The sequence below is a fragment of the Emydura macquarii genome, unplaced genomic scaffold, assembly GCF_026122565.2.
Source record: "Emydura macquarii macquarii isolate MOO-44397 ecotype Brisbane River unplaced genomic scaffold, CSIRO-AGI_Emac_v2 contig_3671, whole genome shotgun sequence".
Taxonomy (NCBI): Eukaryota; Metazoa; Chordata; order Testudines; family Chelidae; genus Emydura; species Emydura macquarii.
In genome coordinates, this window is record NW_027133808.1 from 4,799,664 (window position 1) to 4,826,052 (window position 26,389).

Here is a 26,389-nt window from a genome sequence, read left to right on the forward strand (position 1 = left end):
GATTCCTGACCGCATAGCAGTAGACCCTAAAGTTACTTAAGATCCATATGCCAGGAAACTAGAATTGATTAAAAGAATGCTGACATTACTCCCTTCCCCCAATTGTAAGTTGAAGAGATTGTTAGGTTCAAACAGAAAGTGGCTAGCAACCTGCTAAAGTAACAGCTATGCCCTCTCCACCAATGTCATGTGTCATGAACACTCTAACAGTGTCAAGGCCTGTAATGTGGGCTGTCTGACCTAGTGGGTTGGTGTCAGGAGTAGAGTCGGGGTCATGGTCACGTCAGAGTTTGAAGTGAGGGAAGAGTCAGAAGTCACGCCAAGGGTCAAAGCCAGAGTCAGCAACTGGGGTCAGAGCGAGGAAGCAAGAATAAGGAACAAGACATGGTAACAGGAGTAGGGATAAGGCATGGTGTTAGGAACGAGGAGCAGGAACCAGACAAGAAAGCAGGGACTTTGTCTTAGCTGTCTTGGCAGCAGTACGCCTAGTGATTGGTTTCCTGTTTCTGTCCCATTCCTTGTCTGAGAAACTAATCAGCAGTCTCTTTAATCATCTGGCCCTGCTGAATCAGCGAGGGTAGCTTCTGGTGGTGGAATGTTCACAGCAGTTCTCTCATTAGCCTTGCAGTTCAGTGGTGCAAAGGATAAGGTTCCCATTCAGCAGCCCCACAGGGCTGGGTTTGAGACTTGTGGCACCTGGCATCAACTCTCCTCCCCTGGGCAATCCCTGGATGTCATGGGGACAGGTTTCTCAGGATGATTCCTGTGGAAGGTCCAGACTTTTTTAGGGGCATGCCCATGATGAGATGGCTCCCAATAGTATTCTTTCAGCCCATAGCCCTCTCAATTGATCAGATAGTACAGAGTCCATCTGTGCATTTGGGAGTGCGTGGATGAGGTAATCCTCATGGTCTTGAATTTGAACCGCAGGTGGACATGGTGTATGGCTTCTGGGGAATGGATTTTCAAGGAAAGACTTCAGGAGGGAGACATGAAAGACAGGGTGGATCTTTCAGGATTGAGGAAGCTGTAATTCAAATGTCACTGTATTTATCTGCCAAGTGATAGTGAAAGGACATGCATATTGATGATCTAATTTGTGCGCAGGTAAGGCAGTCTAGGTGTTTTGTTGATAGCCACGGTTTCTTGCCTACCATTAGAGGCTGGACTTTGTGGCGGTGTTTGTCAGTGTGGCATTTGTAGGTTGTCTTTGCCGCTTACAGATGCTCCTTTAGGTTGGCTTGTATTTAATGAATGGTCTGTACCAAATCGGAGGCAGCAGGAACCATTGTGGAGGAGGGGACAAAAGAGTGGAAATGAGGATGAAAACCATAGTTGGAGTAGAAGGGACTGGATCAGGTAGAGATGTGTTCTGTGTTGCTATACGCAAATTCAACAAGAGGGAGTAATGCAATCTAGTTGTTTTGGCAGTGGTTCAGAAAGCAGCACAGGTATTGTTTGAGCATCTGGTTGATCTGTTCTGATTGGCCACCTGTCTGAGTGTGGTGCGCAGTGGATGCATGGGGCTGGACATCTAGTATGTGAAACACCTCAGCTGGGAGCCATGGTCTATGGTAAGATGGTCTGGGAGGCCATGGAGGTAGAAGATCTAGGTAACCAGATGGTGTGCAATAGTTTCTGCTGTTGGAGATATAAATATGGTACAAAATGGGACATTTTGGTAAGCTGGTCCACAAAAGTCAGTGTGGTATTGTGGCCTTCAGATTTGGGTAGTTCCACTATAAATCAAGTGTTATGTGTAACTAGTGCTGGGAAGGGGTCTCCGATGATATCAGGAGGCTGAAAGGCCTGCTGCAGGTGGCTTTTGTTCAAGCACAGGTGCCAGAGACCTGACATAGGACTGAATGTCATCCCGCATTTGTGGCCACCAGAATGAACGGGCTGCAATGCTCAAAGTCTTGAATTGCCCAAAGTGACCTGCCGAAGGGGTATCATGATGTAACATGCAACACTTTCAGCCTTTGGGAACTGTCGGGGACTTTTAGGGAGCCATTGACATAGCGGAGGTTATTGACTCAGGAATAGTGGCATAAGAGTGTACATCCTTCCTTGGATGAAGTTATGAGTTTAAAGAAAGGATTGTTATGGAGAGCTACTCGAAGCATGGTAAGGAAGTCAGTGGATACAGACCCATAAATGACAGTGTGGTTTCAATATGCCTGGTGTTGGTTCTTCGGCAATAGCGGGTTCTGTATAGTATTCTCTTTTTGTGAGAGGGCATCAGCTTTGTCATGTTGCTTGGACAATACACAGTTGTGAAATTGAGTCTCAGGAAGAATAAGGCCCAATGCAACTGCCCCTATTTCAGCAACTTGGCAGATTGTAGGTATTCTAGTTTTTTATGGTCAGTTAAGAGTAGGATGGGGTGTTACGCTACTTCAAAGTAGTGTCACTGGGTCTCCAATCCAGTCTTGTTTACAAGTAACTCCTTTTTGTATTTCATAATGTGTTCAGCAGGTGTGAGCTTTTGTGAAAAATATGCACATGGATGCATCTTGTGCTGGGGCTCTGTTTCTTGGGATAGTACTGCCCTGATGGCTACATCAGAGATGTCAGCCTCCAGGAACAAGGATTGGTCAGGATAAGAATAGCTCAGCACTGGGCAGACATGAAAGCTATCTTCAGGTGTCCAAATGCTGGTGGATCTCCAGGGTCCATGAAACCTTGATGATTTGCAGAGGATGGCAGTGACCATTGAAAAGTTTGGAAAGTTGGCAAATCCCACAAATCTCTAGATGTTTCAGATGCTGTGGGGTTCAGCACAATTCTGAATTGCAGATACTTCTGAGGGTCCATCTGTGGACCATCTGCTGACAGGATGATTTGGCAGATAATTGGTCAAATAGACACTTTTCCATTTTTACATATAACCTATGCTGTTGCAATCATGTGAGAACTTCACGGATTTGGTGGTCATGGCTTGCTTGACTACTGGAATAGATTAACCTATCATCTAGATAAGCACCACAAACTGGTATAGTATATCTCAAAATATGTCATTGATGAGGTGCTGGAAGGTGGTGGGAGCATTGGTGAGTCCAAAGGGCATTACCAAATACTCAGTGTCCATACCTTGTTCTAAAGCAGGGGTTCTCAACCGGTGGTACGCGTACCACAGGTGGTACGCGGAGGACGGCTTGGTGGTACGCGAGACGTACTCTGCCGCCGCTGCTGAACCCCCCCCCCCCCCGCCGAATCCCCCCCCCCCCGCCGAATTCCCCCCGCCGCTGCCGAAACCACCCTTCCCCCCCCCCCCCCGCCGAAGACGCGCAGCCTACCGCCGTCTGCACCCCTGATTCCGCCGAAACCCCCCTCCCCCCGCCGAATCCTCGCAGCCTACCACCGGCTTCTCCCCATGCTGCCGCCAAAAAGCAACCCGGCCAGCTCCGCATGTTTGAAAGCTTGCCGCCGAAATGTGGTTAACGGCGGGCAGGATTCGGCGGAGGGCATTTCCCCCCTTTTTTTACTGGAGTACCACTTGGGTCAGGACCAGCGGTTCTTGACCTGACCCGAGTGGTACTTTGGAAAAAAAGGTTGAGAGCCGCTGTTCTAAAGGTTGTCTTCCACTCATCTCCTGTCCTGATTCAAACTAAATTATATGCTTCTATAAGGTCCAGTTTAGTAAACACCCGAACTGACATTACTCAGTCCACGAGTTCTGGGATTAGCAGTAAGGGGTACCATTATGTATAGTTATTAGTTTCAGTGTCCTGTAGTCTTCGAAGAATCTGAGAGCCATCTTTCTTCTTCACAGAAAGTAGTGGTGTGCCTGTCAGAGAAGTAAAGCTGTGGATAAAACCTTTAGCTAGATTCTCTTGAAGGTATTCCCTTAATGCTGCTAGGGCTTGTTCAGACATAGAATATATATGCTCAGATGGAACATTGGCTCCAGGCTGAAGGTCGATGGAGCAGTCATCAACACGATGTGGGGGTAGTGAGTCTGCTTTCCATTGTTTTTTAAGATGTCATGGTAGTCTTTGTATTTCACAGGAAGATGTAGTCCATCATGCAGGGATGTCATTTGTAGATCTGACATGGTTGCCACCATGTGGGGAAACATCTGGGTTACCAGAGCAGAGTCCTCTGACTTGGTTTCTATGGTTTCAAGTTTTTGAACGAGAAAGCAATTATCTCTACAGGAGCTAGATGGAAAGGTAATGACACATTGGGACTATAGGAAATGGGGATCATGATACATGAGTCAGGGTGCCCCTAAAATCAGGGTGAAATACAGGAAGGAAATAAGGTTAAATCGTAATAATTCCTGGTGCTCCCCAGTCACCACTTCCAGTGGTGTGGTCTCCTGTGTAATTGGGCCTGATGCCAGTGGAGACCCATCTACTGTTTCTACCACATGTGGAGTAACTTTGGGTTGTATTAGGAGACTGAGGACCCAGGCTATGGAAAAATCCATAAAATTGTCTCCTGCTCCTGAATCAATCAAGGCCCACTGTATGGGAAAGGCCTGCTCGAACTGCGTGATCTGCGATTGCAGGGGAATCTGTAGAAGTAGAGATGGATGGGAAACTCCTGGGTTAGCATAATCCTGGGGTTTCTCCCTGATGGTATCCAAGCTTGGGTCCCTGACTGGGTATAGGGTTAGTCTCTTCCATGCCATCAGGTTAGGAAAGATTTTGACAGGACACTTGGATACTGCATGCCCTGCTCCTCTGCAATAGAAGCAGGGATTGTCCTGTCTTCTGTGCTCATGTTCGCCTGTAGATAGGCCAGGGCCAACCAGTGTCAGCTGGTATGGACTCAACTGAGGTCAAGCTTGCATGGGCCTAATGGCAGAGCTTTAGGTAAAGTGAGGCAGGTAGGCACACTCCTCCTATGTCCAGTTGCCATTTCTCAATCTGATGTCTATCTGGTTACACAGGTCCATAGACACCGCTAAAATGGCAGTGGGGTCCACCTGTGCCAGCTCATCTTTTAATTCTTCTCCAAGGCCAAACCAAAATTGATGGAGGAGCACAGCATAATTCCAGGCAGTATCTATGATTAAATGTCTAAACTGGCTGACATAGGAAGGTGGTGACCCCAGGATATGCTGGAGCTTTCATACAGCACACGGGCTTTGTGAAGGCCATTGAAACTAAAAATACTGGCAAACACTTGTAAAAATGAATTCTGATTGGTCATTACTAAGTGATTCTGTTCTAAAAAGGGAGAGGCCTATACCAGGGCCACCCCAATAAGCAAGCTCAGTACTAGTCCCATCTTAACTTGATCTGTGACATACACCTTATGCTGGAGCATAAACAGGAGCCTGCATTGGGTAATGGTACCCTCAGTAAGTTTAATGGGTTCATCATATCTCTCCAGTAAAGGAACACTGGGGCTGGTCACCAAGGCTGTCGTAAGAGAAAAAGAGTGGCCGCTCTGAATGCTGTAGCTTGCTTCTGCAAGGAAAGATTTCCTGTTTGACAGTGTCCTACTTGGTCCCTCAGTTGTTGCTTGTTCCACCTGGAGAGCGGTGATCTGCTCTTGAGGACTCACAGGGACCTGGGGTGACAGTGGGGTGAGAGCCCTGGCAGTGTTCATACTAAGTCTAGAGGTTCAAATATGAGTCCCAGAGAAGACCAGGGTGGTCTGAGCAAACTATCAGGGCCCGTAACGTGGACCGACTGACCTAGTTGTTGGACCCTGGAGTAGAGTCAGGACTGTGGTCATGCTAGGAATCAATCTGGGGTCCGTCAGAAGTCACGCCAAGGGTTAAGCCAGAGTTGGAGTCAGAAGTCATGCCAAGGGGTTACACCAGAGGCCAAGGCAGAAGGTTAAGCCAGAATCAACAACTGGGGTCAGGGTGAGTAGGCAGGAGCAGGGATGAGGCATAATAGTAGGAACAGGGATGAGGTGTGGCAACAGGAATGAGGAGTAGGAACCAGGTGAAGAAACAGGGACTTGGTCTTAGAGGTCTGGGCAGCAACAGGCCTAGCAACTAGTTGCTCAGACTAGGAATAGGACAGGAAGCCTTCTACCTGGAGGTGTCCAATCAGCAGTCTGCTGTTAGTCATCTGAGCCTGCTGAGTCAGTAAGTTTAGCTTCTTAGCAGCAGTTCTCTAATTAGCTCTTGCAGCTCAGTGGCGCAGAAAATAAGGCTCCCACTTGGCAGCCCCACAAGGCGGCCAGGGTTTGACAGGGGAATGCCTCTTTTAAGGAAGACAGGGTGCCATTCACTTTTGAAAGTGGTAAGAGTTCAGCCATGGGTCAAAATACATTTGACACTTGCGTCACCTGACAAACAGGCCGCCCTGCTGTAAGAAGAGAAGACATCTTAAAAAACCAAAACTAAGAGGGCACTGACGTTTTCTTATCTGGAGCAACAAACACAGGCTCCAAGTAGCAGAATAACCTCTGGTAAAAGGAACAGGTAGAAGGCCATGGTAGAAGGATTAGTTTTCAGATAAAGTGGCTGAGTAATTGAAAAGCCATTGAGTTTCAGAGATAGTACTTACTGACAGATGTCTCATTAGAGGCAGAATAATTCTCTCATTTGTTGCCAGGAGCATCACAATATTAACAATCGCAAGTGTTGAAAAATCATAAGACAGGCCACCAAAATCATATTTTTTAAAATAGATATTTTAAATGTGTCCTCTGGGGTTGTTTTAGCTGTTGAGGTTCATATTTTCAAGTGTTTCTGCGCAGTCATGAAGGGTAGAAACTTTTTTTATTTAAATGTCAGTTGAAATTCTCACATAATCATCTGACTCTAGGGATAGGGCTTTAAGAAAAATACATAGCAAAAAACATGATAAAAATTACAATAGTTGGCAATACTGACGTAAGGTCATCTACAGTCACCCTCTTCATTTGTGTGTTTAATTGGCTGTGTTTCTTTGTGGTTGATATTCTGTTTTGTGTGTGTTTAGTTTAGGGGGAGCAAAGTGCTGGGGGCAAGGGTATAAGAAGAATGATGAATTGTAGCCACTATGGTCCATAGATGCTGATGTCTATCGTGTTATTGGGATAATGGTATTACCTTTTGTAACCCTGACACATCTCATGTGAGTGTGGACAGGTGATAAACATCAGTCTTTTAGCAGTACTCTGTATCACATTCTTATTAGGCAACTATTTCTTCTTTAAAAACATAAAACAATAAATTGTATATGCTATAAGGGCCTTAGGGACTTGTTCTCAAACTTTCTGAAGCTGAACAAACTCATACTTTCTCTAATACTTTTAATTGACTAGTGCTTATAGAAGGTACCAGTTTGACACTCCTAGAGAATGAAGTCTGCTGTTTAGCCACAGAACAGCTATAATACAGTAGTAGGTTTCTCTGCACAATTAGCTGTTGCTAATGTGTCTCAGTTGTGTTCTGGAAGGCCATCTACATATTTGCAAGGGTAAGATTCAGAGTCCCTGCCCTGTCATCCCCACATCTCTTTGCTAAATTAGCTGACCAGGAGGCTAATTTTGATAGTTTTTGTGAGGTGAACACTTTTCCATTGTGAACTAGATCGAGATTAGCAAATCATTTCACACAGCTCTCAAATATCAAATGTCACTATCTGGGCTGATGGCAAAGAGATGATAGACTCTCTATCTCATACCAGTTCATTGAGCAATCTAGTCTTTTAAGCACTCCTTTAACTAACTAATTAGTTCATGTTTCTACTGTGCTTTGAAGTTCTAGAGTGTTACAATAAAGACGTACTGAGTATTACGACATAAGGACAGTCAAAAAAAATTCTGACTAAACATTTTCCTATTGGAAAAGGGGTTTTTGTTGAGATTGAAATTTTCCAGGGGGAGAATTTTTTGGCATAATTTTCCAACAGGAAAATTGAAATTAAACTTTTCTCAGGACACCTAGGCTTGTGGAGTGGGAAGGGAGGGGGAAAAAAGGATCCTAAGAATCTAGAGGGGAAAAAAGGAAAATTTAAAAAAAAAAAAAAAAAAAAAAATTTTTTTTTTTAATAGAACACACAATTGAAACAAGAAGATTTTGTATCCTTTCTTTTCATTATTTTCTCTGTCTTCTAAGAACTACTTTTCATAGTGGAAGCATGTTTTATGTAAATCAACTCCAATAATTTTTTAAAATGAAACTTCAAATGAAGGAATCATGCTCATATAACAATTGGTCAGGTCAGAATATGTATTAGAATACATCTTTGGTAGCTGAAAGCATTCACCACTCATGCATTTCTAGCCGACTAATACACACTACATGCAGTTTCTAGATTACTAATTCACACTGCAGCCTGCCTTGTTGCCATTACTTTGCTACATGTGAGTCTTGGCAAGAAATGCTCAATGGAAAAGAACTGCTACATGACACACAGCCCTCACCCCAAAATTCTGACCGTATCTTGTGTGTGCACTCACAAGATTATTTTCACTCACGTTTTGTATAGATAATTTCACTAATTTTGTATAGCTAATACACCAGAGGTAATTTAAAATAAAAGACCAACAAAGCAATTTTTTTTTTTTTTTTTAAACAAGAAAACAAGTACATTTTATTTTTTTTAAGTAGCTAAAAAAATTGCTTTAAAAAGGTTATTAAAATGTAATTTTGATGGTCTATCTAAATTTCAACTTTGTCAATCAGCACATTAGATGTAAATAGATTCTGATAGTGACTGACTTTAATTGAACCTTCTTAGAAGACAGTGATTGTTTTTAATTAAAAATGCTACCTTTTTCCATGTAGCTGAAAGCTTATTTGCATTCATTTCAGCTTTGAGCATAGACGTAACCACCTACTTCTTTACTAACATTGAATTTTCTCCGTTTTTCCTTCTCTTGAAATGCTTCATGAATTTGTTAAACTAGTTAGCTTTTAATATTTCCTTATTCATCTTGCAATTTTGACAGTTTTAATATGTATCAAGAATGATTTATTAATTTAAGCTTATCAATTTAGAAATACATATAAAAATAAAATCATTACATATGTAGTGCTCTTTTTTCCTTTTTTTTTTTTTTTTTTGAGTGATTAAAATGTTTTTCAGTCTGCAGATTATCAATTAGATAGTGCTTCAAGGAAAAGACAGAACACTCCAGTACTTTTAGAAGACTTGTCAGACTTTCTGTGTAAAGGTCCTGCAAGTCTTGATGACATAAATAAGCTTTATATAAGTAGTCCAGTGATGAGTTGTTCATGAAAAGCGAGGTTTGCAAGACTGACTGTAATACAGCATATAGGCGGAACATTTGTTTATATTTCATAATACATTGAACGTTTTTGTATTGTAGTCTAATATGATAATAGCCTCTGAAATATTTAATTTACTGTTTTCATTTTACACTGTAAATGTAGATGGTTCTGTTTGTTTTTTAAAGAATGACTTGTGACATTTTATGAATAGCAAATGGATTGCAAAAAACATAACTAATTAATCATTTTTATAGATCTTTCAATACTAACTGACTTCTTGTGGGAAACTATGTAAACATTCTGTTTAGGAATAATTTTGGTTATATGCCACTGTTTTCCATATTCCAATCTCCTTGTTCATTAAGGGCCACGCTGTTGAACTCCTTACCCATATTGCAAATAATTCTATTGACGTCAGTGGGATTTGTCATGAGAGTAACTGTTCATCAGTGTGTGTAAGGGGTTCACAATATGGACCCAAATAAGAGTACTTGCGTGTAAACAGGATCTGTATTCCTTAAGATTTCATTTACTCATCCTACTAATTACTCATCTGAAGTTTTAATAAAATCTTTGTCATATTAGTTAATCGTTATGGAGATGAACGTGATGTCATAAATACAAAATTATTGCTGTATCTCCACAGATTGCTAGCTAGTCCTATCTAATTTGTTAATCAGATTTGGGCCTGGTATGTATTTTGATGAGAGACATTTAAGGAAAACTTAGCTACTGCAGGAAGGTGGCACTCTTCCCTTGTAGAATGGAACCAATTTGCCAGCAAGGAGTTATGGGTTCTTAATGAAGCACCATCTTTGAGAGGAAGCAAAAAACTGAAGCTCTGTGGTCCTTAAACAATCCAGTGGCAATTCTCATAAAAGTAGGGATGTTAACTCTGTTGTCCTAGCCAATTTTCAATTTAGGGAGAATGCATTTATCCTTTTAAATTTTCCCTTTTACTTTTAACTGGGTGAGAGATTTTTCAGTTCTCCTCCTAAACACTGGTGTTAGTGACAGGGCCTATGCATAATTTTTTCGGGCCCAGTACAAACTTGTAACACGGGCCTCCTCCCACACACATTCCACTATCCTTCATCCCATACATTCAATCTCATGAGCCATGAACAATTTTTCCTCATGGTAATGGGGGTTGCAACCTGGGCCAGGCCCCCCAGAGCCTCCGGGACCCAGTAAAGTGTACCCTTTTCCCCCGCCATGTTGGGGCCCTGGCTAGTGAAGAACTCTTGTGTCCTGCTGTAGGTGTGGCTGTTTTTCAGAGGTGAGGGCTTGAGTGAGACTTGTTTATTAGTCTATAAAGCACTTTGGTACCTTCTGCATTCAATTATTATTAAATATTACAACAGCAACAACAAAGGTTTATCACTTCAGGTAGGGAATAAAATGATAAAACAGATAAACCCTAAGCAACAAAGGAAATGTTTTTCATGTAAGTGTCCCTAAGAGTGACCAATGAAGTATAGTAAATAAATTATATGAAACATGAACAGGGTTTTTAGAAATGATTTTTTTCCCTTAAATCTTTTCACTGAGGCTCTTTAAATTACTTTTAATCTGAAATGTCTTTGCAGGAGCTAATCTAGTTTGAACTAGAAGTTTGCATATGGTAGTTCAGCTCTTTTTATGTCTGTTAATTAACATCAAGAATGTTCACAGGAGAAAACAGGACATAAAACTGGTGTAGTAAAATTCTGATGAAAGAAATTTTCTTTCTTAATCTCCAACAGGTATTGCCCTATTTAGTACTACTGAGACAGTCTTCCTTCTACAATGAAAGAAGTAGGGATAACTCTTGGAAAAGGTTTTGAGGCTAGTGACAAAATATGTTTGTCTTTCAGATCCCCAGCTCAAGGGTATAGTGACCAGGTTATATTGCAGGCAAGGCTACTACTTGCAAATGCACCCCGATGGAACTCTCGATGGAACCAAGGATGACAGCAGTAATTCTAGTAAGTGACTGCTATAGGGAAACGTATTAATCTCAAACACAGATTGCAGATGTAATCATTCAAATATATACATGCAGACACTATTTTAATGGGTTTTGAGGAATTTTGATGTATTTTTGGCAAAAAGATTCTGTCAACTTAGAATATATTAAACACTAGTGTTGCCTTTTAAAGAATCCTTAGCACGCCTGTGTGTGTGTGAAAAAAGTATCCAGGAAAGAAGCAACTATGCATTTTGTGAGTATCTGACACTAAGTTTTGGATTTTCAAAAGTGCTCAGCGGGGGTCTAACTCTACATCCATTGAAGACAATGATAAAATTCCAGTTGAAATCAGTGAGAAGAAAGTTAGGCCAATATTGAGCACTTTCGAAAATCCACCCTAAAACATCTATCAGCAACATTTTCCTTTATCTTTGAAAAATAAAAGCAGAAAAGAGAACCAAAGAAAATATTTTTGAAACGCTGACAAATAAGGCAGCGTAATTAAACATATGTTTAACTTTAAGCATGTTATTAGTCCCGTTGAAGCACATGCTTAAGTATCTTGCTGAATTGGGCTAAAGAGAGTGATTCTATAGTTCTTATCCTAGCAAGATTCCCAATAACTTCAATAGGATTTCTGCAAGTGTGTGAACCGCTAAACTGGAAACAATTTGAAAAGCTATCCAGACAAAAATGGTGTAACTTTTCAAAACTCTTGTGGATCATGGTTTTAGTGTTATTTCTTTCAGTATAATATTACAGAGTGTTGTGATTCCGACAATGAATATGTATTGTACAACTTGAGCTGCAAGTGATAGGTAAGCATACTGACCCTTGCTCTTGATAGATTGAATTTGAATAATTTCCATAAAACACTCAGACTTCTGAGGTTTATTTTTAAACAGACATTTTGTTTAGAAGGTATTTATTTACTCATTACACCTACATTAATATATGCCTAGTTATCTTGACAGTGTTGGAATTAGGCTACAGAAATTTAAGGGAGGGCGTTTTGCTTTTGTGAGATCTTCTGTTTTTGAGACTGTACCTGTTAACACAATATGTGTCCTTAATGTATTTCATTCACAGATATTGTTATTTTTATTGACTGTTATATTTTTCAGATTGTAGAGAACTAATTTCTGTGTATATCTCTGTTCTCTCTCTACTATTTCTGTGTGTTCCTTTCTCATTTCCCTGTTTTTCATAACCGTCTTTCTGTTTTCTCCTACTTAAGTATGTCCATTTCTCATGCCCCTTATCTATTTGTCCAGAATTGCAAGTCGCACAGAAACAAGAGTCCCATTGCTTTCAGGAGAATATTGCCTGTATGAGGCCTGCAGGATCAGGCCCTTAATGTGTGTTTTTGTGTTTCTCTTCTCCTCCCTTTGTTTCCCTTTTTTCTCTGATGCCATCTTTTCAAATCTCTGATCTTTTCTCCCTCAATCTCGTCACTTTGTCTGTCTATCTGTCTGCCCGTCTCTCTGTCCCCCCATAATTCCAGAATGCAGAATAATCTTTCTTGTCCAAAAACAGCCTGTGCAAAATAAAGATATTTTATATTCAAGATAAATATGGTGGGACGTGTTATATTTTGCATTCGCATGAGTTAGAGATTAGGCTGTGAGTTTTCCCACAAAGTTAATATTTGCTATGGAAAAAATGGGTCCGATTCCCCATTCACCACAGTATTGCTCCTTTTTTACACTGGTGTAGCCACTTTGAAATTAATGGATTTACACCACTGTAAAATGTGAGTAACATGGTGGTGCATCAGGCCCAATGTCTGGATATTATTGCCAATGCAATATAGTATTAAAAATGTTATACTAGCCAAATGTGTGTATTGCCACCTTAAACTTTTAATATAAAGAATTTATCAATGCCAATACTATCTTGCTAGTCAGAAAGATAATGTGTGTCACCAGTTGTGCATTTTCAGTAATATCTGAACAGCTATATCAGTCTGGCTCCTTACTGTTGCTGTTGCCAGTCTTTTTATGTTAGTTCTTTGTCTTTTTTCCTCTGTTTTCCTTTCATTCCCCAGTCTTTCTCTGGAATATGTTTTATTTCCTTTCATTTTCCTTACAGTAGCATATTCTGTTTTTACTATTCCCTTTTTAAAAAAAAAATCACTATTTTTTCTTGTGGATTATCTAGCTTTTACTCTTTTGTTTTGCCCTTCATTTTGCAATCTCCTTATTTTGAGAATCCAAGCCTCAGTTTCACTAGTGGATGTGCTCTGGCTGGTCCTAAAGGTGAGAAGAGGAAGAAATATTCAGCTTTGAACATCACCCTCATCTTTACCTTATCTTGCTGCTGATTGGCTTGGAGTAGGGATGAGAATTCTTCTGACTGTTGAGTTTACATCTTGCCTATTTATTTAACAACTGCCCCCAACTTGTGAGGGGTACAGGGGTAGTCAGTTGGGGAGGGAAAGCATTTTTGTATCCAACAGGGAGAATGGATCTTCCTGTCCTTTTGAGAATAACTTTGGATTGAGGTTGATGAAAGCGCTCTTAGGTTAATGTTGTTGGTTGCAATGGACTGTTGTGTCTCTGCATGATTTTTCAGCATGCTCTGCACTACAGCTGATTGGCACTGAATGACAGCAACGATTTTTTTCCAATCCACAGTTTGACTCAGCAGCTGACTTCCCTTGAGCATCCAGGGGGAATTGCTAGAGAAGGGTGGATGAGAGGTGGAATGCTTTGAGTTCCTGGCAGGGAAGCATTGTGAGAAGTTGAGTCACAAAATATGACTTTTTTTCCGCTTCTTATTTATTATTTATCCAAACATCCAACATCCAAACTTGTGCCCAGCAGCTAAAGAATAAATACAAAATATGATCTCTGCCCCCAAAAGCTTACAGTCTAATTTTAGATGTGTTTCATGACATAGTAATAACAAAGAATAGAAGGTGCTGCGGTGAGGTGAGATGAGGGTAACTAGATCTGGTGGTTACTCAGTTTTGGTATGTGTATATCTAATGGTTCCATTGAAGCTGATCAGTGATCTTTGTCATAATTCCAGCATTGTTATCTCATGAACAAACTGTGGGTTTAGTACAATCAAATTTAGAACAGGGGCAAAACCGATTCTTTCATTGTGGAGATTACAACCCAATCAAACTGCCTTAACTCCTTGTCCTATTTTGTTTTTCCTGCAAGAGAGACCTTAAACAATAATCACTAACATAGTTCAGTATTATGATTACTTCCAACAGCTACTTATATAATCAATATGGTGATTATATATCATAAGCACAAGAGATCTAGTTTAAGTATAATTAAATCAAAACAACTACACACAATTAATGGGTATTTGGTTTGTTTCTTTGTTTTCTAAAGGAAAAAAGCATGAATAAAAACCAGAAAAAGCCAGGATGATGACTTCATTCTACAACACTGTTTTTTTGTTGATGTAAAGTAAACTAGATTTTAACATCTAAATGTCATTCTTTGTATTTAGCTTTCAATTATATATAGTGACATTAAAACATGTCAAAAGAATGTTGCTAAAGTAGCAAAGTTAAGCACTCAAAAGTTGCCCATTCAGCCCCCCCCCCCCGTGCTTATGTATTACGATAGTCTAAGTTGGATATTAGGAAAAAGTTTTTCACAAGGAGGGTAGTGAAGCACTGGAATGGGTTACCTAGGGAGGTGGTGGAATCTCCATCTTTAGAGGTTTTTAAGCTGAGGCTTGACAAAGCCCTGGCTGGGATGATATACCTGAGGTTAGTCCTGCTTTGAGCAGGGGGTTGGACTAGATGACCTCCTGAGGTCCCTTCCAACTCTAATATTCTACGGTTCTATGATTCTTTCATTACATGATCGCATGCACTTGCCTCATTTCACTTGCCTCATTCAGCACAGAGGATGGATGATGCTCAAGTAATGGTGCAGCTGTTCAACTTGTCTTTTATCCTCATTGTTGAAGACCAGGTCAAGCTCTCTCTTGTTAGATGCTCATCAGGCTGCTGTGTTTGGATCCGTATACTGGAACGTGTTCTTCGGAGCTCCCCTGGGTCTTGGCAGCAGTCAGTCATAGTCTCTGGCCTCTCAAGCACACTTCAGACTCAGAGTATGTATCTGGTACCACTTCCAGGGAATTGGATCTTGCAGTCCAACTGCCCTAGGCCCTCAGTGCTGATCCCGGCCTCCCCCATGCCCCCCAAGACATCCTAGTCATTCAAACACACCTTCCCCAGAGTTGCTACTCTAGTTTACAGTTTAATCCTTCAGGTATATGTGATAGTTGAAGAAAGAACACACAGACTTTGCAAAATAATTTCTAAACAAATCACCCTTTAATTATAGACAGCACAAGAGATATACAGATCTATGGAAAAACAAGAAAACCTGAATGCAAAACCCAGTCTCAGTTTCCTCACCACTTCAAGAGTCTTTTGGAATTTGGTCTGTGTCTCTTCAGGGAGTCCAGGATTCTGCTGCACCCACTCTTTCTTTCCTCCTGCTCAGTCTTATGTTCTTATTCTGCTCAGTGAGAGAGAGAGCTACTCAGAGCAGAACTGGTCCTTTTATACAGACCTCTGTCATGTAACCCTGCTGGTCAGCCTCAAAGCCCCTGCCTTCCCCCAGGTGATGAAGGTCCTCCATCAAGTGGTCTGTAGTTTGATTACCATCCACCTGGAATCCAGACCTGAAAAACTGGTTTTACCTAGGCTGTAGCAATCCCATTGTTCTGTTAGGACAAGGCTTATTGAGTTGCTGATAACTCTCAATCACCACCCCATTTGGAGGCAGATACCCAGATGCCAGTCCCCCTGTCGGTGCCACAAGAAGTGTGATGCAAGAAAACAATCAAAATCACCAACTTACCCATAATCCATCTGTGGCAAAGGCAAGGATAGAACTCAGTTATCCAGGGTGGCATTCAGTTGCCTTCAGGATAAGACTCTCTCTTCCTGCAGCCCCCTGCCTCGTTACTACACACCTTCCAACTTCTGCAACAAAGGGAAGGATCTTACAAATAATAGCCTTCTTCAGTATACAACCCTGATTCATCCCCAGAGCGGGTCTGTACTGTGCACCGAATGAGACAGAGGTTCTGTGGAAAACAAAAGTATGTGATCATGTAACTAAAGAACAGGGGGACAAATTTAGGTTGCACAGTCAGTCTTAATTCAGGCATTTCCTGACTTTTGAGTGCTTCGCTTTGCAATTTGAGTTATACTCTTTTAAGACATAGTTATGGGTGGAGGTTTTTTGATATATAATTTCCCAGGTGTTTTTAAAAGAGAAAAGAGAAATTCTAATAGGCATGATGGAAAGACTTGTTTTATAGAAAGCATAGCTGAATACTTAGATTTTGCAGATTCTTTGGGCAAGAGATTGGGCTATGTGACTAAGATTTCTGCCTGCCATGTTAGAAAACTAAATTCTAGTCCCAGCTTGTGTAATCTCTTGGTCAGAAAAAGGGGCTTGTTCAATAATAGGGGTTGTGAAGAGCACAAAATTATGAACACCCATAAATAGGGGGGGAAAAGATTTGAGCAGGAACTGGGTTCCTGACTGCCATTTGTGCCTTTGAAAATCTCCCCTGCCTTCCCATTACTCTTCATCTTCTCCCAACTCAAAACTCATTTTTGTCTCTTCCCTTCGGTACAAAGAGAAAGTGGAGTCCTTTTGTCTCTGTCCTATCAGAGGTTCTGTACTGTGTAGTATGCTGGTGCATGGTGCTGGGACAATGCATGTGCTATACATACAGAATGTTTACAGCTTTTAGCAGCCTGTCTCTAGCAAGTTGTACTGAGGAAAATACTGATGAGTTACGGCAGCTTATAAGTCAGGCACATGTGAACAGACTTTCATGGTATTGCCTGACCCCTTTTAAAGTTAATAATGTTTGGATTGATGGCCAATTGATCTGACTGTGATAAGGTTCTTACCCTAGAATCAGGCTACACAGAACTAACACTATGAAGTTCAATATCTCATGGGGTATCTCGGGGTGGCTGACAAAGACACTCACACTGAAGTCAAAGTAAAGCCTTAGATATCGTTATTAAAATATTGAACAAAGCCAGAAAATATCCCAACTACATGCAAAAATAAAGATAATACAGTATTGGGGCTATCTGTGATATCATTCTTTGCTAAAGATTTTAAAATTGCATACTTACACCCCTCCCTGAGGACTTGGTGATGGTGAGAGACAAAAGACTAGCTCAGTCTCTGACATGCCAACGGTTCTGATGGTCCAAGTTCCTCTATGAATTGAAGGGTCAAGTGGTAGAAAGTAGACAGTGATGAAAGAAACCCAGAAAGAGGCTCCAGACCACGTGATGGCTTCCTTGTTACAGGGTCTGAGCATTATCTGCTTATGCTCAGTCCTCCATGTCCAAAGTTAGCCATTTCACCCATATAATGCTGAGGTGTACTTATCCTATAGATTAGCTTATTGATATGTAACTGCCATCTTAGCTCATTATCATACCCGTCACCCCTTGCTTAAGCAGATCTGTGGTTATTACTTCCATATTCCTTGTGGTAGCCTTTACTGATGCAGTCTAGCTCATATCATTGGGCAAGCTCTCCTAAGTTCCCAAAATCTAAAGGTAACCGCTAGGGCATTTATCTATGCCAAGGGTTATGGCCTATTTAACCACACTATGCTTAAGGTAATTTCTTACAGGATACAGGCCTATAGGTCTTGCTTTATCTGCATAGGGGGATGCTTCTTACAGCTGACTATAATGAAAGCAGCTAGATATAATGAAGGCAAGCCAGTGAATACAATGGGCGAGAGAGATCTCAAAAAGCACCTCTCTGATTCTTTGGATTTCAAGTTACTGCCGTAAACCATGCAGGTGTTAGAGGTCTTTTATATAATATATATCTCTATATCTATATTTGTACACACACACACACACACACACACACACACACACACACACACACACACACACACACACACACACACACACACACACACACACACACACACACACACACACAGTGGAGTGTGTTTATGTATATATCAACCATGCCTTTAAAAAATATATATATATATATATATCCCTGGATCTCATCCCAACCCAAATCTGAATTTTGCCAATGCACGGTTTCTAAAACAACTAAGAGAACATTAAATAACTTTCTAAGAAAAATTTGTAACCTGTTGTAGTGCTGCTGTGGGGTTATGTGATCGCAAATGTGGGAGGAGGTAGACTGTGCAATCCTAAATAGGAAGCGAATGGGATAATCCATGAGATGTTCCCTCAGTTAAGATGCCATACAAAAAATGAGAAAGATTATGAATATCTAGTTAAGGGGAATGTGCACAGGCTGAGCCAGGAGGGCTGTTCCACTGACTGGACTATTTGATTGTGTGCACTTTTCAAGTCTTTATTTAGGGCCACATTCCGCCGGCCTTGTGCAGTGGGGGGGGGGGGTATGCCAATGACCCCACTAACACCCATTCAGCCTCTGAACTCTGAGTAGTATACGACTGCTCCTCTGCTAGTAGCTACTATTCAAGAGAGACTCGTTGCACCTTAAAGGGGTGGGGAGGAGGCAGAACTGTAGTTTTGCCTCTGTCCCCCTATGCAGATAAAGCTTTATGTTGAGAAACTCTGGAAAGCTTTGTGCTTCGCTAAGACAGATTGTACAATTCTACCTACCCCCTACTATAAGCTGGGTCTAAATAGCTCAATTGAATCTTTAGTGAGATATTAATAGGGTTACAGCTGAAGTGCTAGAAGTTTGAAAGTTGCAAGCTGGCATGGAAATAGTCTTCACTGAGGACTACTGCACAACCAGGTTCTGTAGAATATTGATTTTCATTTGACCAACTTATGAGCATGTAAATATCACATACTGAGCCTGAGACATAGAATGTTTTGCTAAGATCAGTGAGAAGTGTTCACCTAACAGTTATGCTGGGCATATGTACATCAATAGTTATATGCACACTAACCTCCTTGGTCGCAATGAAGTGTGAACTGTCTTGTGCAATGAAATCCAGATATGCTCTCAGGTACTGGATGAATTATCTTTAATTAGCAGAGTTCCAGCATTCTGCTTCACTTTTTAAACAGCTCATGCACTAGTCTAATGCCTTCAGTGTTGAGGATCTAAGGTTATAGATTTCTCTAATTTGTTTTTGCGTTGTTTGCATAAAAACACTGTAATTATTACAGGTCTGCAATCCTCCTTCATGGGTTGTTATTGTCTGACTGTGGTCCTGTTTCTTTTTCTCAAATGATGTTAATGAACTTTGCTTTTCCAAAAATTTTGAAAAGCCTTCTGTGATTTGAAGTCATTTGTTATCAACAGTAGTCTTGGATCTTTTGTGGCTTTGTGCATCTTTTTTTAAAGAACGTGTTTGATTTCCTACTCAGTGATCCTGAATGACCTGGAATAAAAGTCAGTATATATGTGCCTTCTTTTCTCTGTTGTTGTTGTTGTTTGTTTATTATTTGTATTACTATAGCATCTAGTCATGGATCAGGACTCCGTTGTGCTAGGCACTGTACAAACTTTATGCTGTTAATGCATATCCAGTGCAATCCTGTGGTTTTATTTTTTTTATGTCAGTCTTGAATGCCCATTTGACTACTTGTTCCATGCATATATCCTTATTCTTTTCATGCTCCCCTTTAGTCATGGAATAATATCCCTTCATTCTTTTGTAAGGCTTAATCCTCCTCCAAATTCTCTCCTCCTTCAGATCCCTACTCAAGACCCAATTCTGCTGTGACACCTAAGAAGTCATCCAAATAATGGTGTCTTTGCTGTGTGAAAGTTGGGAGTAACTGATGTTACTTATTATTTTAAAACTTTCAGATGATTTCGAACCTTCAGAAGCCATCAAACTGTGCAATAGCTAACCTAGGTACTCCTATGATTTTTTTTTCCATTATCGTTGTATTCCCCAGCCCCCTTCCTTATGTCCTTTCTTCCTTTTCTTTATTACATTCATGGCATCTTGTCTCAGATTAGACTAGATACATGAGTTTATGGTATGTTTGTACAATGACTAGACCAGTAAAACCTCCCCCAGTCTGACTGAAGTCCTTGGTAGCTACAGCAATACAAATAAATGCATATTAATGCTAATTTTTGGCGTATGCTTACCTTGACTTTTGTATAACCCCTGTTAACTCTTCTTTTCTACAAATCCTTCAGTTTGTTTTATGTACCTTTTTGAATTCTTTTTTATGCACTTTCTTTTCATTCTGTGGCTGCCAGAAGCATGCTGCTTTATCACAGCATCTTCCAACTTTTTACGGTGGCTATATTTCTTCTTAAAGATCACATTTCATGTATTCTTTTATTGCATGAGCATATTCCCAGTAGTGTTGTTGGCATGTGCTGAGAGAATATTTTACTGCATTACCCTTCTAACAGGCCATATACTCTACTCCAATTATGTAGATATGGTTAGCTTCCTCTGAGTCAACATGGTCTCCTTTACATCTCTGGAGCCATTGCCTCCAACCTGGAGTTCTTGCACCTTGACTACATCTGTGCCTTATGGATAGTGTGTGTGTTTCCCTTTTTTCTGATGTAGGTTTGAATTCTGGGATTTTAACTAGGGACTGTGCCATGAGGCATGCTTTCTTGCCTCTTTTATGTCATCCCTTTTCAAATGCTGGGCAATCACAACAGCTTTTGCCCATGTTTTGAAATCCAGTTTTACTTCCTGAGACTTGAGTTGGTGAGACTGTGGGCTTGTGTCATTAGTGTACATACAGGTTGTAGTTTGCTTTTCATCCAAGGTCCTGTAACTCTCTCATTTCCCAGCTCATCCAGTGCTTAAAAGCTGTCCAGCATGAGCTCTGGCTCAGAAGCTGTTCTCCAGACTCTTGAGTGATGCACAGTTTGTGTCTTATCTCATAATCCAAGTCAGCAAACCCATGTGCTTATTGGTGTAATTTGGCATAAAAATTAGTCCATGTCTCACTTGCCTGAAGACTAATGTTTTTTATCAACCTTGTTTATTTCCTTTTTAAACAGAGGGGTGGTCAGTCAGGATGCTAAAGTCTTTTTCAAGGAGATCTTTTCTGCCAAGTGTTTTGCTGGCCATGAGTCATAAATAGCATTTGCCATCTTTCCCATGTAGTGTAACACAAGTGCAACTTGCCTTTTTGGACTTGCAATGTGAAGTGCAGCCAACAGATTTCTAAAACTGACTGTTCATTTATGCCATTATTAAGCAAAGTCTCCATCCTGATGGCTCTTAAATGTTGGGAATGAAATTAATGCCATGCTGTTTTTCTCGCTGTTTTTGTTGTTTGTTTTTTTTTGAGGTTTTTGAACTCTTTCCCCCATTCCCTCTTCTTGCACCTTTATATTGTTTTGTTTCAACCTTTGATCAAAGTTATTGCTGTCTTTTTATCTTATATCTACGTATCTTTGTTACTGCAGCTGTTAGCTGTTCCTCGTTAAAGCCTCAATTTAGGAAAGTGTACTTTTTCAAGACAGCTTTTGAACATGCGCTGCTTAAGTTACATTCAGATCTGTGCTTGATATCTTTTCTGCATAGAAGGCTAAGTGCTTTCCCATATTCTGAGTCTATGTACTGTTGCTTATACCAGAGATGTCCTCAATAAAAATATCCACTGCTCTTTCAGCTCTGGAGCCATAGGCTTGGTGAAAGCCGTTTTACTGGGCGGGTGCCTCTTAGAGCAGTAACATTTAAGTGTTGAAGGGAAAAAATTCACTGTGGACAAAACTGAAAGATTTTCATTCTGTAGAAAAATCTGATTGTTACTCTCACTTTCTGTATGAAACAAATAGATGACTAAATGTTATATTTACAAATTGTTTCTACCCCTCCCTTTATATGGTTAAAGCATTTTCCATTCATTTGAAATTGTGATGCTACTGTACTTTTTTCAGTCCTATGAGACATTCATTATTTGGTAGCTAGCAATTGTTCCAATATTACTAAAATGCTAAATGAATAATTGCTAATTAAATTTGCAAAATAAAGCTTAAATACTAACTTAACCAGTAGCAATGCTTTCTTAATTAAAATGTTATTGAGATCAGATCTTTTTGTGAGGGCAGTAACAGTCATTCTTTGTTCTTGATTTTGGTTATTCAAATACTCTATTTATCAGTGCCCTTCTGTGACAGATCACGTTTATATTTACAGCACTATTCAACCTTATACCAGTGGGATTACGAGTTGTCGCTATCCAGGGTGTAAAGACAGGATTGTATATAGCCCTAAATGGAGAAGGCTTCCTCTACACATCAGTAAGTAGCATGCTGCACATATTCTGAATTCTTTTGACATGTATATCCAAAATGGTACCAGAACGAGACATCTTTCTTATGACAAGATCTATAGAAATTAATAGAGCGTAAACCAATATGTTTATGGATTCTATAAAAATTACTCTAAAAGCCTATAGAATTTAACAAAGAATGATATCCTTGCTGTAGGAGTTTTGTAAAAAACATTCTATAGTATTCTATAGCAGAGATATATTTAGCTACTGAAATCTGTGGGATGGGTTAGTAAAACTACAGATGGGTTATAATTTTCAGTTAAATACTCTAGAACCTTTCTGTAAGTTTCTACAGTGCCTTCATTACTGTCCTGTTGTTCAGTATTTAAAACTTGCTACAAACGTTATTTTAATGATTGATTTTCAGTAAAATATAAGATGCTTCTGTAATGTAATTTACGATCTTATTACATATCAATATCTTTTGATTGTGTGTATCACTAATGGTTTTTTCCCTAATGGCTAAGAATACTAGTATTTGAAACATCACTTGGATTAATAAAAATGTGATAATGTGATTTAAGATTAAAAGGTTTTGAAAAATTGCTAGGTAAGAATTGCATTGAGTAACACAGTCCAGCAAAATGGCCAAAGCTAAAAAAGTCCCTTCAGACACGATAATGCTACTTAATAAAGTAATAAAGTTCATTCTAATCAGTCAAAGTGTGGTGGTGGTACAGCTGTGAAAAGCCTCAATGTTAAACCTATATCACTTAATCATTTTCTTTAAGACATAAGCACATTTTAATACCGAGGCGCACTTCTGACAGTATTAACCAGGTGTTGAAGGACTTTTTATTTCACTGCAGTGGATGCTGTGTTCATGCTTTGTCTCATGCTCTTTAAATTTCTTATGTCAGATGATATTCCAGTCCACACTGACTTACGATATAATGATTTATTTCCACTGTGCCTTGAGTGGAAATTGGGCAGATTACGCTTCTGATGCCTTGAAGGAAAGTGTTCTATTTGTTTTAAATATGTGACTATCATTGAACAGTTCATTAGAAGGGAAAAAGTATATCCTAATATTGAATGTCAACACCAAGAAAAAAGGAAAATCCCTAATCATAAAATATGTCTCTGGAACACCAAAATAAATGTGATATGAAAGATTTATTTTCTTTAGTACGACATTGAAAATTCTGTCACAAGAAAACATAACGCACATGCAGTAGCTCCCTGCAGTGAGGAAGATTAGAGCACTGTTGGCTTCCTAGTTTCCCAAAGTTTCATGTATATGGAATTCATTTCAATGTGATGACATGGAGATTATTTATTCATGTGGCAACAATGCAATATGAATATGCTTCTGCCCATCAGTAATTTCACAGTGTTCTCATCCCTTCCTAGTGAACACTAAAGAACATTTCCAGAAGATGTGCTCGTTTTGGAAAATATAGCAGTGTAATTGCTAGGCTGTAATTCTGGAGAATGAGGAACTCTACATAGCCAGATTATGATACTTTTTGTTCATGTATTACTCCAAAAATAGTCCCATTGAAATCAGTGTGACTAATTGCTACATAAGGTACTAATCAACATGAGCAAAGATGGCAGAATCCAATCCTTAGTAACTATGAACCCAATCCTGAAAACACTTGGCTTATAAAAGTTGTGTATGTGTGTGAGTAGTCCCATTGATTTAAATGAGACTAGTCATACGAGTGAAGTCATGTGCATGTGTAAAGGTTTACAGAATGGGCCAGTTATATGCCCTTTATTAGTAGGATTTTCAGAACTTCTGATTTACATACATATGTCTGCTGTTATTGGCAACATTTATTAATTGCTTTCTGCATGACACTGTCTGTGCATTTGTTTTTATTTTTAACATTTTCTACTGCATTGAGTTTCCTTAGAGAGAGTGGCTCAGTCTGTCCACTCTTCCTTATGTAAGGTAAGGGAAACAATGCATGTTGTATTGGGAAAATACCATTTATTCTGTTTTCATGTAAAATAAGAAATCAAATGGAAAATGTCATTTGCAAAGATAAATGAAAATAATACAGAATGTAGTAGAAGAGTCTTTAGGTTTAACACATGCCAAAAACGATCAGAAAAAATACTATTTTTTATTTCATAGAGATAAGAACATAAGAGCTGCCATACTAGGTCAAACCATGGTCCACCTTGTTCAGTATCCTGTCCTCAACAGTGCCTCATACCAGAACTTCAGGGGGAGTGTACGCAACAGTGCAATTATGGACCGTTGCACACCTTCTTTCACTCCTGACTTCTGGTAATCAGAGGTTTAGGGTCGCCCTGATCATAGGCTTTCGTCCCTGATCATCTTGGCTAATAGCCATTGACAGACCTATTCTCCATGGACTTACCCAGTTCTTTTTTGAACCAGGTAGGCTTTTGACCATCACAACGTCTCATGGCAATGAGTTCCACAGGTTAGTTTGTGATATTTGGTAATCTGAAGTAAGATTTAAGAATGGTGATTTAAAAAAATTTATCATTGGTAAAGCTCATGTCCATGACAAAGTTCATACTAGTATTTTTTGCGGGGTTAAGAATTACTATTGTGCTTACATGTATAGGAATTGAATATTTTGAGTGTAGAGACTAATACATTTGCAAATAAAAAATAAAAACATGGAAGAAAGTACCTGCTTCAGAAAAAGGAGTTTGTCTTCATCTCAGTGGATAGGGGGTTTGTGTGTGTGTATCTCCCCAGGAGTCAAAGTGAAAATATACTGTACGCAGAAGTTGTGAAATATCACCCTCTGGGGGAAAATGTTGTTATAATTGTGCGACAAACAATATATATCACAATCTTGTTGGTGAGTTTTCCATTCCTTTGGCAATATTTTTCACATAGTGATCTCAAAATACAGAAGTCATATTTTATATTATAGTAGCACTGCTCATGCAAGTGAAGTTATGGTTGTGTCTGCAGTTGTTCTTGTTTCAGCTTAAAAAAATCCTGGTTAAAACTTAGTATAGAAGATATCGGACCAGAAACTATATTTTAAAACTGTGTGGTGGAAATATATTAATTTAAAATGACATATATAAAAATAAAAAACAAGTAAAAATGAACTGGGCCAAATTGTTGACTATATGATAGTTCTCATGCCATGAGGGAAGGCTAGGTTTGATCGTCTTGGGGAATGTGGTGGGACTATTCCACATCACCTCTCATCAGGTAAGCAGCAGTATTGACTGGAAGGGATTTATGTTCAGTTCTTCTCAACTAGAAGAATTATTGCCCTGCCATGAGTCTTGAGGATGAGGAATCTGAAGTAGGTTTGGAAGAACCAAAGTGCATGACCATTTTTAAAAAACAGCCCCCCTCCCCAGTATTTTTTAGGTTCTCCACTGCTTTGCTAAGTATTTATTCAGTTAAATGATAGACCTGGGACCAGAACCCACTGTAGCAGTTCAGATATGCTGTCTGTCATTTGCATACTTATCCAGATTAAACTCCTACTCCCAAGTCAAGAGGGGGAAAATTCTTTAGAGTTTTGATAGAGCTTTGGGGAAAATGTTTCGCTAAGAGAAAATGTTTCTTTAAGACTCCACCACCTTATTGTCTCCAAGAATGTGATGTAAAAGACTGGAACAATGTGGTGTTTGCATCTTGGGACGTAGGAGGGGGGGAAAGAGCTCACTTCAAAAACTGGAGAAAGCATTTAGAAACTTATATATATATTCCTTAACATATTAACCATTGAACTTTGCATTTCTAATGTTTTTGTTGATTTGTAGCACAAGTCTAGTGCTGTCAGAATGTAGTGTGTCTGAACTTACTGATGGTCTCCTGATTGTAGACACAGGTTAGTGACCTAGAAAAATTATATTTATACAAGTAACAAAATCAGAAAGAGAGAGAGAGATCATGTTTCATGGAGTCACAAAATGTTGGAATCTTAGTCTGAATTCTTCACTATCATGTAATGCAGTTCTTGCAGCAGAAACAGGTTTTTTCCACACAAGAACATCCTGTATCGCCAACCCAAGAATCTTCCTACTGCTGAGGGGTTTAAAGTTTCTAAATACCTTTTTGTTCTATCTTTTCCTTTTG

General features: G+C 39.7%; 1 protein-coding gene across 3 annotated transcripts in view; it reads left to right on the forward strand.

The window, feature by feature from the left end:
• FGF14 (fibroblast growth factor 14) overlaps positions 1–26,389 on the forward strand; it is a 548,357-nt gene that overhangs the window by 403,292 nt on the left and 118,676 nt on the right. For 2 of the 3 annotated variants that reach the window (XM_067536830.1, XM_067536831.1), the window contains exons 2-3: positions 10,993–11,103; positions 22,215–22,318. In XM_067536830.1, coding sequence (XP_067392931.1) covers positions 10,993–11,103; positions 22,215–22,318 — 215 coding nt within the window. The remainder of the gene's footprint in view (positions 1–10,992; positions 11,104–22,214; positions 22,319–26,389) is intronic. The other variant, XM_067536832.1, reaches the window with a different exon arrangement.